The 13,036-nt window shown below is 41.6% G+C and overlaps 1 protein-coding gene across 7 annotated transcripts in view; it reads right to left on the bottom strand.

Moving 5' to 3' along the window:
- HECW1 (HECT, C2 and WW domain containing E3 ubiquitin protein ligase 1) overlaps window positions 1–13,036 on the bottom strand; it is a 421,784-nt gene that overhangs the window by 48,981 nt on the left and 359,767 nt on the right. For all 7 annotated transcript variants that reach the window (XM_019825270.3, XM_045052189.1, XM_006929092.5 and 4 more), the window contains 5 exons: window positions 10,643–10,726; window positions 9,751–9,860; window positions 4,382–4,502; window positions 3,552–3,665; window positions 2,578–2,730 (listed from right to left, as the gene is read on the bottom strand). In XM_019825270.3, the coding sequence (XP_019680829.2) occupies window positions 2,578–2,730; window positions 3,552–3,665; window positions 4,382–4,502; window positions 9,751–9,860; window positions 10,643–10,726 (582 nt within the window). The remainder of the gene's footprint in view (window positions 1–2,577; window positions 2,731–3,551; window positions 3,666–4,381; window positions 4,503–9,750; window positions 9,861–10,642; window positions 10,727–13,036) is intronic.

Here is a 13,036-nt window from a genome sequence, read left to right on the forward strand (position 1 = left end):
CTCCTGTTCCACCAGGCTGCTCCTTCTGTTGTCACTCTCATCCTAGGCGCGCAGCTCTCTGCCCACTCCTTCTTAGCTTTTTCAGGGACCCGCGACTCAGCCCACACCTGGCACATCCATGTTGTCCACTTCACCGCGGTCCTCTGCTCTGCTGGCCCTCCACCCAAGCTCTGTGGGCTCTCACCTCCTCTCACAGCTAAGTCACTCGGCTCAATTTCTTCCAAACCTCAATTTCTAGCCCAGATGCTCTCCTGCCAACCAGGGCTCTAGTTCCAGTTACATAATACATCAATCTGTCTTTATAACAGAAACTGCAAACTACCTGTAAAAGAGTGAATTCCTTATCTTTCCTCTAAATATTGTTTACTTCACATAACTCCTGTTACAGCTAGCAGTATCAGCCCACCCAACCGGGAACTCCAGACACATGCTATACTTCTCTCTCTCTCTCTCACCTCTACATTCTGTCCGTGAACAAACTAGCTCCATCTCTTCTCCCTCCAGGATGTCTCTGAAGTCAGTCCCTTCCTTTTTCAGATGCTGCCTCTGCCTGAGTTTGAACCTCTATTTCTCCCCTTGACTCATCAACAGCTTTATAGCTAGCCTTGCTCTTTCCAGCCTTACCTCCTCAAATGTGTCTCCATGCTATAGCAAGATTTGTTTTTCAAAACCACAAATCCAGTGACAGCATTCTCCATACAGGGTCATCTGCCTCTCCCTTCCGTCCCCAGCCTCACCTCCCACCACAACCCCGAGGTCATTCTCTGCTCTGATCTGTCTTCACTGCTTGCTGAAGGCTCTGTTCCTTTTCATGCTTTTCAATTCTTACTTCGCATCTTGGTTTCTGCGAAGGTCTTCTCTCCCTTTCTCTGCTGAGTCTCCTGTTCAACTGTTCCTTAAGACTTGGTGCAATTAATCATCCCCCTTTTTTTTATAAGATATACTGGGTTCACTTCCCACTCCCCACCCCCTACCTTGGGTGGAGTGAGACATTTCTTCCTGTGATTTAGCACAGTTCTCAGGCTTATATATGCACCCCAGACTTAACACACACAAATGCACATGCACGTTAAGTAGGTATAACCTGGCATTTAGGACACTGTAGCATAGCTGTTGGTCTACTGTGCTTCTCCCACTCCCACTCCACAATTTCATCTTTATATCATCCTGACACATAGTGCATACTTGGTTTATAATTGCTAAATTCATGAAGCATCCCCACAATACCTTAGCATAGTCATATGTGGTATCATATTTGATGAAAATATTTATTGATTGCTCATTCTCATTCATGACTTCTAAGGCACCGTCTTAAATTTCATGCTCACAGTATAATCTGTGTATGTAGGTACTCTTGTGCCACGGGCACTACAGCACTCTCTACTGTTGGAATGAACCCTGCCTGATATGACCTAAGTCAGAGCTGGCATTCAATTGTCAGGGTCATAAGTCCCCTTAAGGGCCACTTGCCTGCTCCACCGGCCCTGTCTCTGTGTTTCTGCCTCACAGACTTCAACATCCACTCATTGATAAATTACAGGAAAAGGAGCAACAAAGGGCAACCTTTGGTTCTTCCCTTATGTCAAACACAATGTAGACACAATGCTGCCTCAGCTCAAGAACTTCAGAGCTCAGAGTTTTTGGAGAGAGAGGACGTGTGCAATAGCTGGAAGCTTCAGCAGAGGTGGGTTATTTGGATGTTGTAAACCAAAATGCGGGGATCAGGGCTCTGAGCCCAGGAGGCCACGTATCACCCCAGGAGTTCCCTTTGCCAGTAGCTGCTGCAACACATGATAAACAAGCAATGCCAGATAAGAACCCACATCTGCAGTTTCCAGGACTCATCTCCCTCTTAACAGCAGGAGCACCTGCAGTGAGAGTGGGGGTAATTTTCAATCCAGGTGTGGTGGTGCCATAGCAGGAAAAAGCTTGCAACCTAGATGTCCTATGTGGCTTTTTGGAGACTTCTAATACCCATATCTGAGGTATCTCACCCACAGAATTGCATTGTGTTGACTGATGCTTATCTTCTTACACATCTAAGTGGTAATATGCCTCAATAAAAGAGAACAAAAGAGAGATTGGATTTTCAAGTCAGGAGGATGCTCAGAGAGCACCTGGCCCAACAGCCTTATTTCCCAGTAAGATGCAGAAGCTGATGTCCACAGTGCTAAAACCTCTGGTCCAAAGTAAGAAGAATTCAAACCCACAAATACCTCTAAGAAGCCTCCACTGAGGACTAATGATTTTAGTAGAGTTTTCAATATTTAGTAAAAATTTCAACATTCAACTGTGTCTACTTACCTTAGGGTTTCCTCAGAAGGCAATTACTGGATTTTACATCAATTTGCAATTGATAGTAAATTTGCAGTGTCTTTAGTAATTTATTTCATGTTCTGGGTGAAAATTAACAGTCTTCCTTCTAGGGTTTTGCTGTTCACTCTCATCACCCCTCATAAGATCTGGCCCTCTGCTCTAAACAAGAAATAGTGCTGCTCAAGAAATACAATCCTACTGACTCCTGACCAGGAAAGACCAGAACTTACAAGCACAGAAAGCCAGCTTTCCAGATCTTACCATTCAAGATGGTTTTCCACAAATGCCGACATGGGGCTGATCTGCACCGTGTAGGTATCATTTGCAGAGTACTCAAAGAGTCCGTAGTAAGGGTTGAAGAGCTCCTGAGACAAAAGGAAGAAGAACTCTCGCGAAGGACCACTGTAGTCCAGACTGCAAAGGAAGCAGAGGCCCGGGAAGTTCGTTACACGCGGGAGGTGGGGGCTTGTTTCTATCCAGGTTCTAGTGTGTTCTTTCAGACTCAGTGCAGGGAAAGCAGAGAGCAGCCTCTGTTCTTTACAGTGGATCCCTGTGGAAGCATAACTTGCTGTAGAAAGTGAGGATGCAGTAATTGGTAGGGATGTTGCTTACTAAATGTCCATGAATAAACCCTTAGGGCAGTATTTCTTAACCTTTTTTTCAATCATATAACACCTATTGTATAAACCACACAGCTGGTCCATTAAAAAGAAGGACTTTGTTGTGAGAGGCATAAAAGAATTTCCCGTGATAGTGCATGTGTATGAACTGAAAGAACTTCCCAGTTTGTTTTGATATACCCTCCTAGGTAGGCTGATCCTCCACTGTTGAGATGGTTTTCTATGAAATCACTGAAATGCTATGAAAAAGTTGGTATGTAGTGGTGTATGAGTGTTCTAGGAGGAGGAGCTCTGTGATCAGATATTCAGAAGTGTATGCCACCTGAAAAAGTGAAGATCCAACAGCTTAAGTCTGTATTTTTGGCTCATGCACAGTATAAGGGTATAACCTCAGACTCTAGCACATGTCAATAATCTTAGGCTTTTGAAGAACATGAAATCTAAAGCTTGGCAATAACTGGAGAGAGAAAGACCTCCTGGAAGGACATGATCAGAATCACCTTGGGGCAAAGCTAAGAGCCATCCTGCTCTTTCCTGAGCAAAATAACCAAGATATGGTGGCTCTGGCCTGCCCACATTGAGTGAGGTGTCTGCATAAAATTGCTGGTGCCTCACCCCTCCTCTCCAACAAAGGTAACGTAGAGTTTGTTTCGCTGAAGCTCCTTCCGGGAATAGGCCATCACCTGATTGAAGGTTCCTTCTAACAAGTGGTCCCGACGAATGATGAGCCTGGGAAGAAGAAGCCATGTGGGCGGTGAGTGGTGGCTCCAAGCTCTGATGTTGGAGGGTGCTCTAGGTGAGCTGTGGGTGCCCTGCCTCTCCAACAAGGTGCAGATTCCATCAGTTCAGCAATGGACTTATTTTAATGCTCTTTGCAAAACATTGGGAGCACAAGGACAACATGTACACTTTTATAATTGGATGTATTCCACTACTTTTAGGATTCTTTTTGATGAATTCCAAAAAGAATCTCTTAAGTTGGATACCCCAGTTTAGACTCATATTTTAAAGATAAAAATAATAAACCTAGAGGGGAAAAATACAACTATTCACTTAGACCGCAATTACAAAGCTATAGAATCCATGGATTTGATCAATGAGTTAAATTTGTCCCCAAAATAAGTAAAAGGAAATACACATTATTTTATTCAGTTCAAGATTCTTTGTTTTCTGAAAAGGTTTATCATTAATTTTATATATATGTCTTTGCCTGAAATCTGATTTTTCTCTCCCTCCTTCTCTTCTCTTTCCTTTCTTTCTACTTCTCTTCCAATTTAACTTCCTTTCTTCTTTCTTCCCAACTTTTTTTCTTTCCTCCTTTACATGAACATAAATATTACCACACCACGGAATCCAATCTCCAAAAAGTATCACAAAGGTTATGGGGGAGAAAAGGATAGAAAAATCTAGCTTCTGAATTCAGGAATAAGCACGGGAGCACTCACTTAATTTTCCCTGGACCCTGACCAAATCCTTTGGCTTCCAGTTTTCGGTAGAAATTGCGGAGCTTGGCCTCGAAGTCTCTCCGGTAGGGTGAAGGGGCTCTTGCACTGGCTCTCTGTAAACCTGCAGAGAGAAGCACATGGTCTGAAGGCCATCACTGATACGTGAAGCAATGTTAGAAGAAGGGCCAACCAGAGGCACATTCTTATGTCTTCATATTTTTCTTCTCAAAGAAGTTTCCCTTGATTTCCATTACTCTTTCAGTTACTTTTATAATAAATGGAAAAAATATTAAAGAGATAAAGGAATTCTGATGACAATAAACATTTAAGTCTTGCACTCCATTTCAAGTTGTATTTCTGTTAAAAATACCTTGATTAGCATATCTATTGGCTTAATTGTACTTAAATAATCTAAAACAACATAAATCAAACTAGTCTCAATTTTTCTTGTAAGTTTCTATACTATAAGAAGTGATTGTAACTATGATGAGGCAAGTCAGACTGTAATACATTTGTATGTCATACTTCTCTAACTATATTGATCCTAAATTAAACATAGGTGTCCAGTAGGGCCCAGAGAATTTAGGAATTTGAATTAGATTACCTTGCATCATAGAAGAAACATTTATAATAATAATAATAATAATAATAACAACAGCAACAACAATAAGTCATTCACTCTATATAGAAGAGAGTTTTTATATCATTCAGGATCTTTGTAAATGTTTTATTATCTTTATACACTTTTTAATGAAAATAAGGAGTGGAAAAAATAACATTCTTTTCCAAGTTTTACAGATGGATAGAAATACAGCTTGCCCCTTCAATAACAAATAAATAGTTATATTTAATAGTTATTACTTATAAACAGGTATTATTTATTAGTTATATTGTTAATATAATATTAATAGTCATATAATTGTATATTATTACATATAATCATATATATAATAATATATAATTACAATGTATGTTATAATTATATATAATTATATAATTAATAGTTATGTTATTAACAACTATTTATTAGTTATTGAAGCCCCTTTAATTACTACTTATTATATTCCAGGTATTGAATTTATATTCTAAAGAAGACTGATACCAACAAACTCACAGGAATGAGAATATAATTACAAGTTGAGATGATTGCTGCTCATGAAGGAATGGAACTCAGTTCTTTGAGATCATGTTCTTTGAGAACTTGCCCTCTGGACAAGTTCAGGAAGGCTTTCCTAAGAAATAGCTGAAGAACAAGTAAGCATGAATTAGACTAAACTAGTTAGGAAAGGCCTCTATTGAACTAAGACAAGAGATGAGCTGGGAAAGGAGCAATCTAGGTAGAGGATCAGCATGTGCAAAGGTACTGCAGCAGAATGGAAAGTGGTGCTCCAGTTTATCTGGACCACAGGGTATAAGGACCAGAGTGATGCAACACAAGCGTTGAGAGGTGGGCAGGAGATGACCAAACAGGATAAAGTCTACTTTGTTAAACAGTTTTGTTTAATGCTAAGCACAATAGGCAGCCATTGCATGAGGGCTGACATGATGAGACTAGAGTTATGAAAGCATCAGTCTTTCTGAAGTAGAGGCAAAAATAAATGAGAGGGATAAGGTGGATTTAGAGAGCTTAAATTGGACTAGGGTGGTGTCAGTGGAGGTGAGAAGTAGACAGACTGGAGGTGTGTTTAGGAGGCAATGAACTGGACATAGGTAGTGAGGGAGAGGTGGGCTTCAGATTTTATAATTGAAGGGACTGCAGTGACAGTCATTGAGAGGGGAACAATGGAAGAAGAACAGATCTGTAGGGGAGATAATGAGCTTGGCCTTTGATGGCATTATCTTTGAATGGATGATTGGAAAGAGATATAGGTTGAGAGAGAAGAGAAGAAACCTGGGACTGAGTCTTGAGCATGGTAGGAAGTGAAGGATGAGTTTGAAAAGGTGGCCAAAGTAGTAGATGAACTGCATACAGTAGTGTCACAGAAACTAACTGAAGAGGTGACTTAGGAGGGAGAGCAGTCAATAATGTCAAATGTGGCTTAGTGTTAAATGTGAGAATTGCCCAGTGAACTGTGTGCCCAGATGTCATGGTGACCTTAGTGAAGACACCTTCTCTAATGCACAGGTGTGGAGCAGGAGAGGCAGGCTTTGTAAGCTTGTAGGATTGGTAGCAGGCATTTGAGAAAATGTTTATCTAATGGCTTCAATTTTCTCAGTGAAGGGAGAAGGGACATATTTGCTAGGAGAGACACAGAGGGTTGGAGGTTTGAGGGGAGCATAAACACTTGAGATTGCAGTGGAGAAGTTTACAAAGGAAATGTGGCAGAGTTTTCTTTTGGGTGTTCAAGGTCCATGTGAAGTGAGAGATGACTAACTTATAATTTATAATCTGCCCTGTCAGGTGAATTTGATCAAGAACGCCTGAACACAGATGTAGAAGATGCAGATAGTACACTTGTCTAGGGGCACAGTTCTGCAAAAAAAAAAAAAAAAAAAAAAAAAGAGGGGACCATGGAATTTATATCACTGGCAGAGATGTTACTGAAATAATGAATCATGGAATCTATGCCAGATAAGGGAAGGACAGAAGGGAGGGGAGAGGTGTGCATGAACTAGAGGTCCTGATGAAGGCAAAGGACAGTAATGGGGAGAGCAGTTGAATAAGTGTGTTGGACGGGAACAGGATGCTTGAGTCAGTGATTTTAGAGATGACAACAAGGGTGGGAAGGTGACTGTGGGAACAAGTGGTTGTGGTGGGGAAGGGGAAGGTCATTCCAGACCAGAGTTCCAGAAACCAGAAGGCCAGGGAAATGAATGGGTATCCTTGTGGATGTTGAAGTCATTCAGGATGATGGAAGGACTCGGCGAAGGAGAGGGAGACTATGAGACAGGTACCATAGTCTTTGGGAATAAGAAAAAGGCTGGTAGATGACAGCAACTGGGGGTGGGGGGAGAGACACCTGAATGGTACAAGCAGGGAAACATGAAGGGCACCAGCCCCACCTTTGGGCTCCCCAGCAACTGAAGTGTGAGGGAACCGACAGCCACCACTTGAAAAGATGTATCCTCAGTGAAATGCCAGGTTTCATGCTACAGGTAGGACTAGAATACAAGTCTGTAGGTGCAAGTATCATTTTCTGTCCAGTAGATTACAGTATATTTTATAATATGATTTTTATGCTTCTGGTATTACCATTGCCCATGATGTATTTTTCTAATCATTTATGCTTTACAAAGTACTTTGGCATAAATATCTATGATTTGCTATCTCCGTAGCACCCAGATAAATTTCATGAAAGTCTAGAAAAATGAGGATTACAAAATTTAACATCAAAATTTTTGGATTGCATAATCTAGAACCTCATGATCAGAGCTAGGATAATAAAGAATTAAAATGAATTGAATGATTGTTTGGATTCATGGTATTAGTAATGCCTCATTAGGAAACTTGATTCCTTTTATAAAAGTCATACAAGTAATTCTCATTTAGCAAATAACTCTTTATTCTCTATTATTTTTCTATTTGTAATATGGTATCTCCCCCATGCAATGATATTAAAAGCATACTGTAGTGTCAAATGTTTCAACCAAAGTGCAGATACTTTATTAGGCTGGAACAATCTCTATAAGAAAATGGCAGATCATCATGCAGATGATGGTCCCCGCAAATGGAAGGCTCTGCTTCCCAAAAGTAAGTCATCCTGTGTGCATGGGAACATTTGACTGTCCTGATGCTGGCTCTGGAAAAGCTCTTTGTCCTCCTTTTCCCAGGCCATGGCATCTCAATTATGTTGTATGTCAGAGGCAGCACACATTGGGCATTTCCTCAGCAATGTCATTGGTGCACTGGTTTGGAGGAAATGACAAGGAGACACTGACTCACAAACAGATTTTAGCAATTAATAAACTCTAAGAGACATTTCTGAGTGACATGAGTTGGAAGAGGCAAACTAAAAGATATTCTAGTTTTAGAAACCTATGGCAGTACTGAGTGATGCTGAGTGAGACATCCCTTCTGAGGGACTGCGCACACTGCTAAATTCTGTATTTCTTGTGAATTTCTCCACTGGTTTCAAAAGCCAAGCTCAGATTCTGACTCTAGAAGTTGTGAGATAGGAATCTACTAGGTTTTTTTTCTTTTCTTTCTTTTTTTTTTGAAAGAGAGAGAGACAGAGAAAGAGAAGGAGAGAGAATGTGCATGCGTAGGTGCAGGTTAGAAGGAGAAGGACAGAGAGAATCTCAAGTAGGCTCCATTCCCAGTGAGGAGCTCGATGTGGGGCTTGATCTTATGACTGTGAGGTCATGACCTGAGCCCAAATCAAGAGTTAGATGCATAACCAACCTTGCCACCCAGGTGCCCCTCTTACTAGATTTTTGAAACTAAATCCCTTTACATTTATCTATATATCTATATCCCTTTACTTTTAAAGTTAGAAAAGAAATTTGGGTTTATCCTCAAGACTTAGAACAAGGTGGTATTGCAATCAAACAAGTGAGGAAAAACTTTCCAGTGTCTGGATCCCATTTGGGAGTATTAATTTGACTTACACTAATTATCTGGATGAACCCAGGAACAAAAGCTTCTTTATTTTCACTAAACAGTTCAGTATACATTTCCTCATTTGGAACAGAAATTACCTATAACGAATTTCTGTGATATGAGTAAATTAATCCTAATACATAAAGAAAACTGTAGGGGAACAGTTTCACATGTAAGAAAACTCTTTGACAGACAGCTTTGTGGGTACATAATGGTGGTCCCTAGTAACCATATCACCTAGTAATTCCTTTACACGTTAACACAAAGTTACTAAAATTGGTATCTAATAATATTCAGAGTCATAAGGCAGAATGTTTCAGAAAGGGCTCTTCCCTTCTAAGTGCTTGCAGAGTACCTTTGGAATGTAATAGTAATTTAGAACAGGGGTCAGCAGACTTTTTCTGTGAAGGGCCAGATAGTAAATATTTTAGGCTTTCGTGGCCATCTGGTCTCATTGCTACCACTCAGCTCTGCTGTTGTAGTATGAAAGTTGTTATAGAAAATACATAAATAAATAGGTGTGGCTGGGGTCCAATTAAATTCTATTTATAGACACTGAAATTTGAATTTCATATAATTTTCACATGTCATGAAATACTGTTTTTGTAAAAACATTTTCAAATTATTTAAAAATGTAGAATGCATTGTAGCTTGGGGGCATTACAAAAACAGCCAGCAATTTGTCAACACCCAATGTGACAGTGTGCTTTCAATCAGAAAATTGAAAGGGAGGAAGGGAGAGAGGATGTATATACAATCACCTTTTTTCCTCTTCATCTGGAAACACAGATGTCTCTACAGGATACAGAATGCCAAATATTCAAGTTACCTGGGGAGTTCTGAGGTGAGGAACAGGGTGAACAGCGGGGAGAGAAGCTGTACCCGGGATGAAAGGCAGTCTGCAGTGGGACGTAGGACATAATCTCTTCTTCAAAGAGACTGCACAGTGAGAAAAGAAGAAGGAGAAAGAGAAGGAAATGGTAAAGGAGAAGGAGGAGAAGGAGGAAGAGCAGGGGGAAGAAGAAGAAGAAGAAGAAGAAGAAGAAGAAGAAGAAGAGGGGGAGGAGGAGGAAGAAGGAGGGGGGAGGAGGGAGGAGGAGGGGGGAGGAGGGGGGAGGAGGAGGGGGAGGAGAAGGGAGAGGAGGAGGGGGAAGAGGAAGGAAGGGAAATAGGGGAGGAGGGGGAGGAAGGAGGAAGGGGAGGAAGGGGTGGAGGAGGAAAAGAAAAGGGAGAGGAGGAGAGGGAGGAGGAAGGGGGAAGAAACAAAGGGGGGAAGAAGAAGAAGAGGGAGGAAGGGGAGGGAGAAGAAGAGGGGGAGAAGAGGAAGAAAAAGAAAGAAAGAAAAGAAAGGAAGGAAAAAAGTTAGTTTTCTGTCCATGAGTGTTCATGAATTGGGGTGATAGTGGTTACAGTTCTCACACGGGAACAAAAGCACTTAGGTTCACTTAGATAGGCAAAAGCCAGTATGCAAATTCTCAGAGTTATTTTATACTCTAATTAATACTACAAAAATAAATTCTCCATCAAGTACTGTACACAGTTCTTGATACCCCAGTTGTAAATGTAAAGAAAGCAATGGACAGCAGGTATAAGGGTGGGGCCCTACTTTAGTTGCAGTCACTAGAATCCTCTAGAACAAATGTTGAATGTTTCAGTCATAGCTGTAGTGGAGAACTACCCAGAGCAGCTTTTCCAGAAGGGTTTCAGGCTTAGCCCCTTACCTCAGCAAAATGACTAGATCTGCATCACAGGACAACTTTTCAAGCCCATGATTACCCTCAGTCCGAATGTAATGGATTTTCTCCCTAGAACAATGTGGGAAAGAAAATAAGAATTACACACCAATACATAAGCTAAGGAATAAATCCCTTTCTGATTCATTTTGTCTGTCAATATGGCTGAATAGCAATTTTCTAACGTCCAGTGAGTTTTGTGGCATTTTAAGTTTCTATTGCAGGTTCCCATGATGCTCTACTAGGGACTACCCTTCCTCAGACTCACACAGGGATGGAAGCTGAGGAACACAACAAGGATAGGACCTCAGATAGCAATGACAGTCAGGAGTGAAGATGGATAAAGAGAGCTGCTGGAGGACTGTCATGGGCTCATGGTGTCTCGGGAGCCATGGGAGGAAAGAGCAGGAGGAAATCTCTTGAGAAACCTTACGCCTGCTGGAAAATGTATAATGCCACACTGAGTAAGGGAGGGTCTGGTGTTCAGAATACCAGAGTCCCCTAGGTCAGTCTGAGCACAGGCATCAGTTTCTCTGTTTAATTACAATTTGCATTCTCTCTTTCATGACCTCCAACTATAACCTGGCAAATTATTCCGAGTCTATAGATAAATAACATTTATTTTGATCAAATGAACTTTGTACTTTGCTTCTCTGACATTCAAATACTCAAATATTACAGGGGTGCCTGGGTGGCTCAGTCGGTTAAGTGTCAGACTCTTGATTTCAGCTTAGGTCATGATCTCACAGTTCGTGAGTTTGAGCCCTGCATCAGGCTCTGTGCTGATAGCATGGAACCTGTTTGGGATTCTCTCCCCCCCACCACCCGCTCTGCCCCTCCCTCCCCATAAACATTTAAAAAAACAAAAACAAATGTTCAAATATTACAAATGCCACAACCAATGGTTTTTAATGGTTTGAAAAAAAATAGAGCAGATGTTTCCACACATCATTTTGCAGGGAGGATGTGGAATCCTAGCCAAGAGTGCAAACACCATGCCTCCTCCACCACCTGTTTCTTCCTCCGGGTCTCTATGTTCTTGATTCCATGTTCCTGAGCTTTGGCCTCTAAATCCTGATACCACCTCACAGGCTTCTTGTTTGGAAGACTTTTGTGGTTAATTGACTTCAGCCCCACAAAGGACTCTTCAATTCATATGTCCTCCCAATGACAATGTCCCTAGGGCAGATTATCCTGTTGCCCTAGGTACCCATACGTGGGTAAGCCCCTGGTCTCCTTGCTTGGAGGAAAAATGGAGAGAAAATTCTAGTGATTGCCCTTTGTTCCCAGGGTCCCTGAGGAAACGAAGTCCAAAGGGGGTCAACTCTACTAGGGCAGCAAAGTAGTTCTATTATCTCACCACCCACATGGAGCATATCCATGTATCAGCCAAACAGTTTTCTGAGACTTTCAGTGGCTTTCCACAGGACATTGCATCCTCTGTCACATATATGAAAATTTCATGCAGACCCAGTGGTCTGGGGGGCCTCCAAATGCCTCTGGAACTCAACTCCAGTTCCATTGGAACTGGGAAAGATCTCTGAAGGCAAGAAGGCCATCTGCTCCTTCAACATATATCCCTTGCTCACCAGGAAAACTCCAGTGCAAAAGTCTCCTCAGAGCTCAGTTCAATAGAGCCACCTGCCTTCCTGAAATCTTGACATCTCCCTTTGTGGCTTCAAAGACCTCAAAGCTTAATATCCAAATGAAATCCTTGACATTCTTCTATCATTATCACTGAATTCTGATCTTGTCTTTTGTGGCCTTTAAACACATGCTGTAGCTATATCTTTGACTTAAGGAAAACAAAAAGTCAAATTAGTCTATCGTCTGCCTTCTTCAATAGGTTGCAAATACCATGCGAAGTAGGGCCAATGTCTGTTTTGCTATGCTACTGCATACACAAATCCAGCAGAATCCTGATTCAGAATACTGGCACAATAAAAGCACTAGTTGAAAGAGGAATGAATGAATGAGGACTGCTACCATGTCCCTTAATGTGAACAGATGTCATTAACCTCTGGGTTTTCTGGCTCCATCTTGCCTCTCCACATGTGGCTTTCTTATGATTCACTGTTGTCTGCTGAACACAGTTTTCTGATAACTCACTCTCTACCCTTTAACTCAGCAACTGGCTTTGGGGACCCAAGACAGTGGATCGATGGCTCCCTGAGATGAGCAATGGCTTAACAGGGTCACAGTCTCCACTTGGGAACAACAGAGGAAGCAGGAGGTTCTTCCTTTGGGCAGTGTCATAGGAAAAGGAGGTTTTCTTTTCAACTTCTGGACCTGTAAAATGGAGCTGATGCACCCTCACAGCACATCGAGGGGTAGGCACAGGCCCAGTCATGGTAACTATTGCCTGGCTTCCTGCTTCCTGTA

Source organism: Felis catus, chromosome A2 (genome assembly GCF_018350175.1).
Source record: "Felis catus isolate Fca126 chromosome A2, F.catus_Fca126_mat1.0, whole genome shotgun sequence".
In the NCBI taxonomy this organism is placed as follows: domain Eukaryota; kingdom Metazoa; phylum Chordata; class Mammalia; order Carnivora; family Felidae; genus Felis; species Felis catus.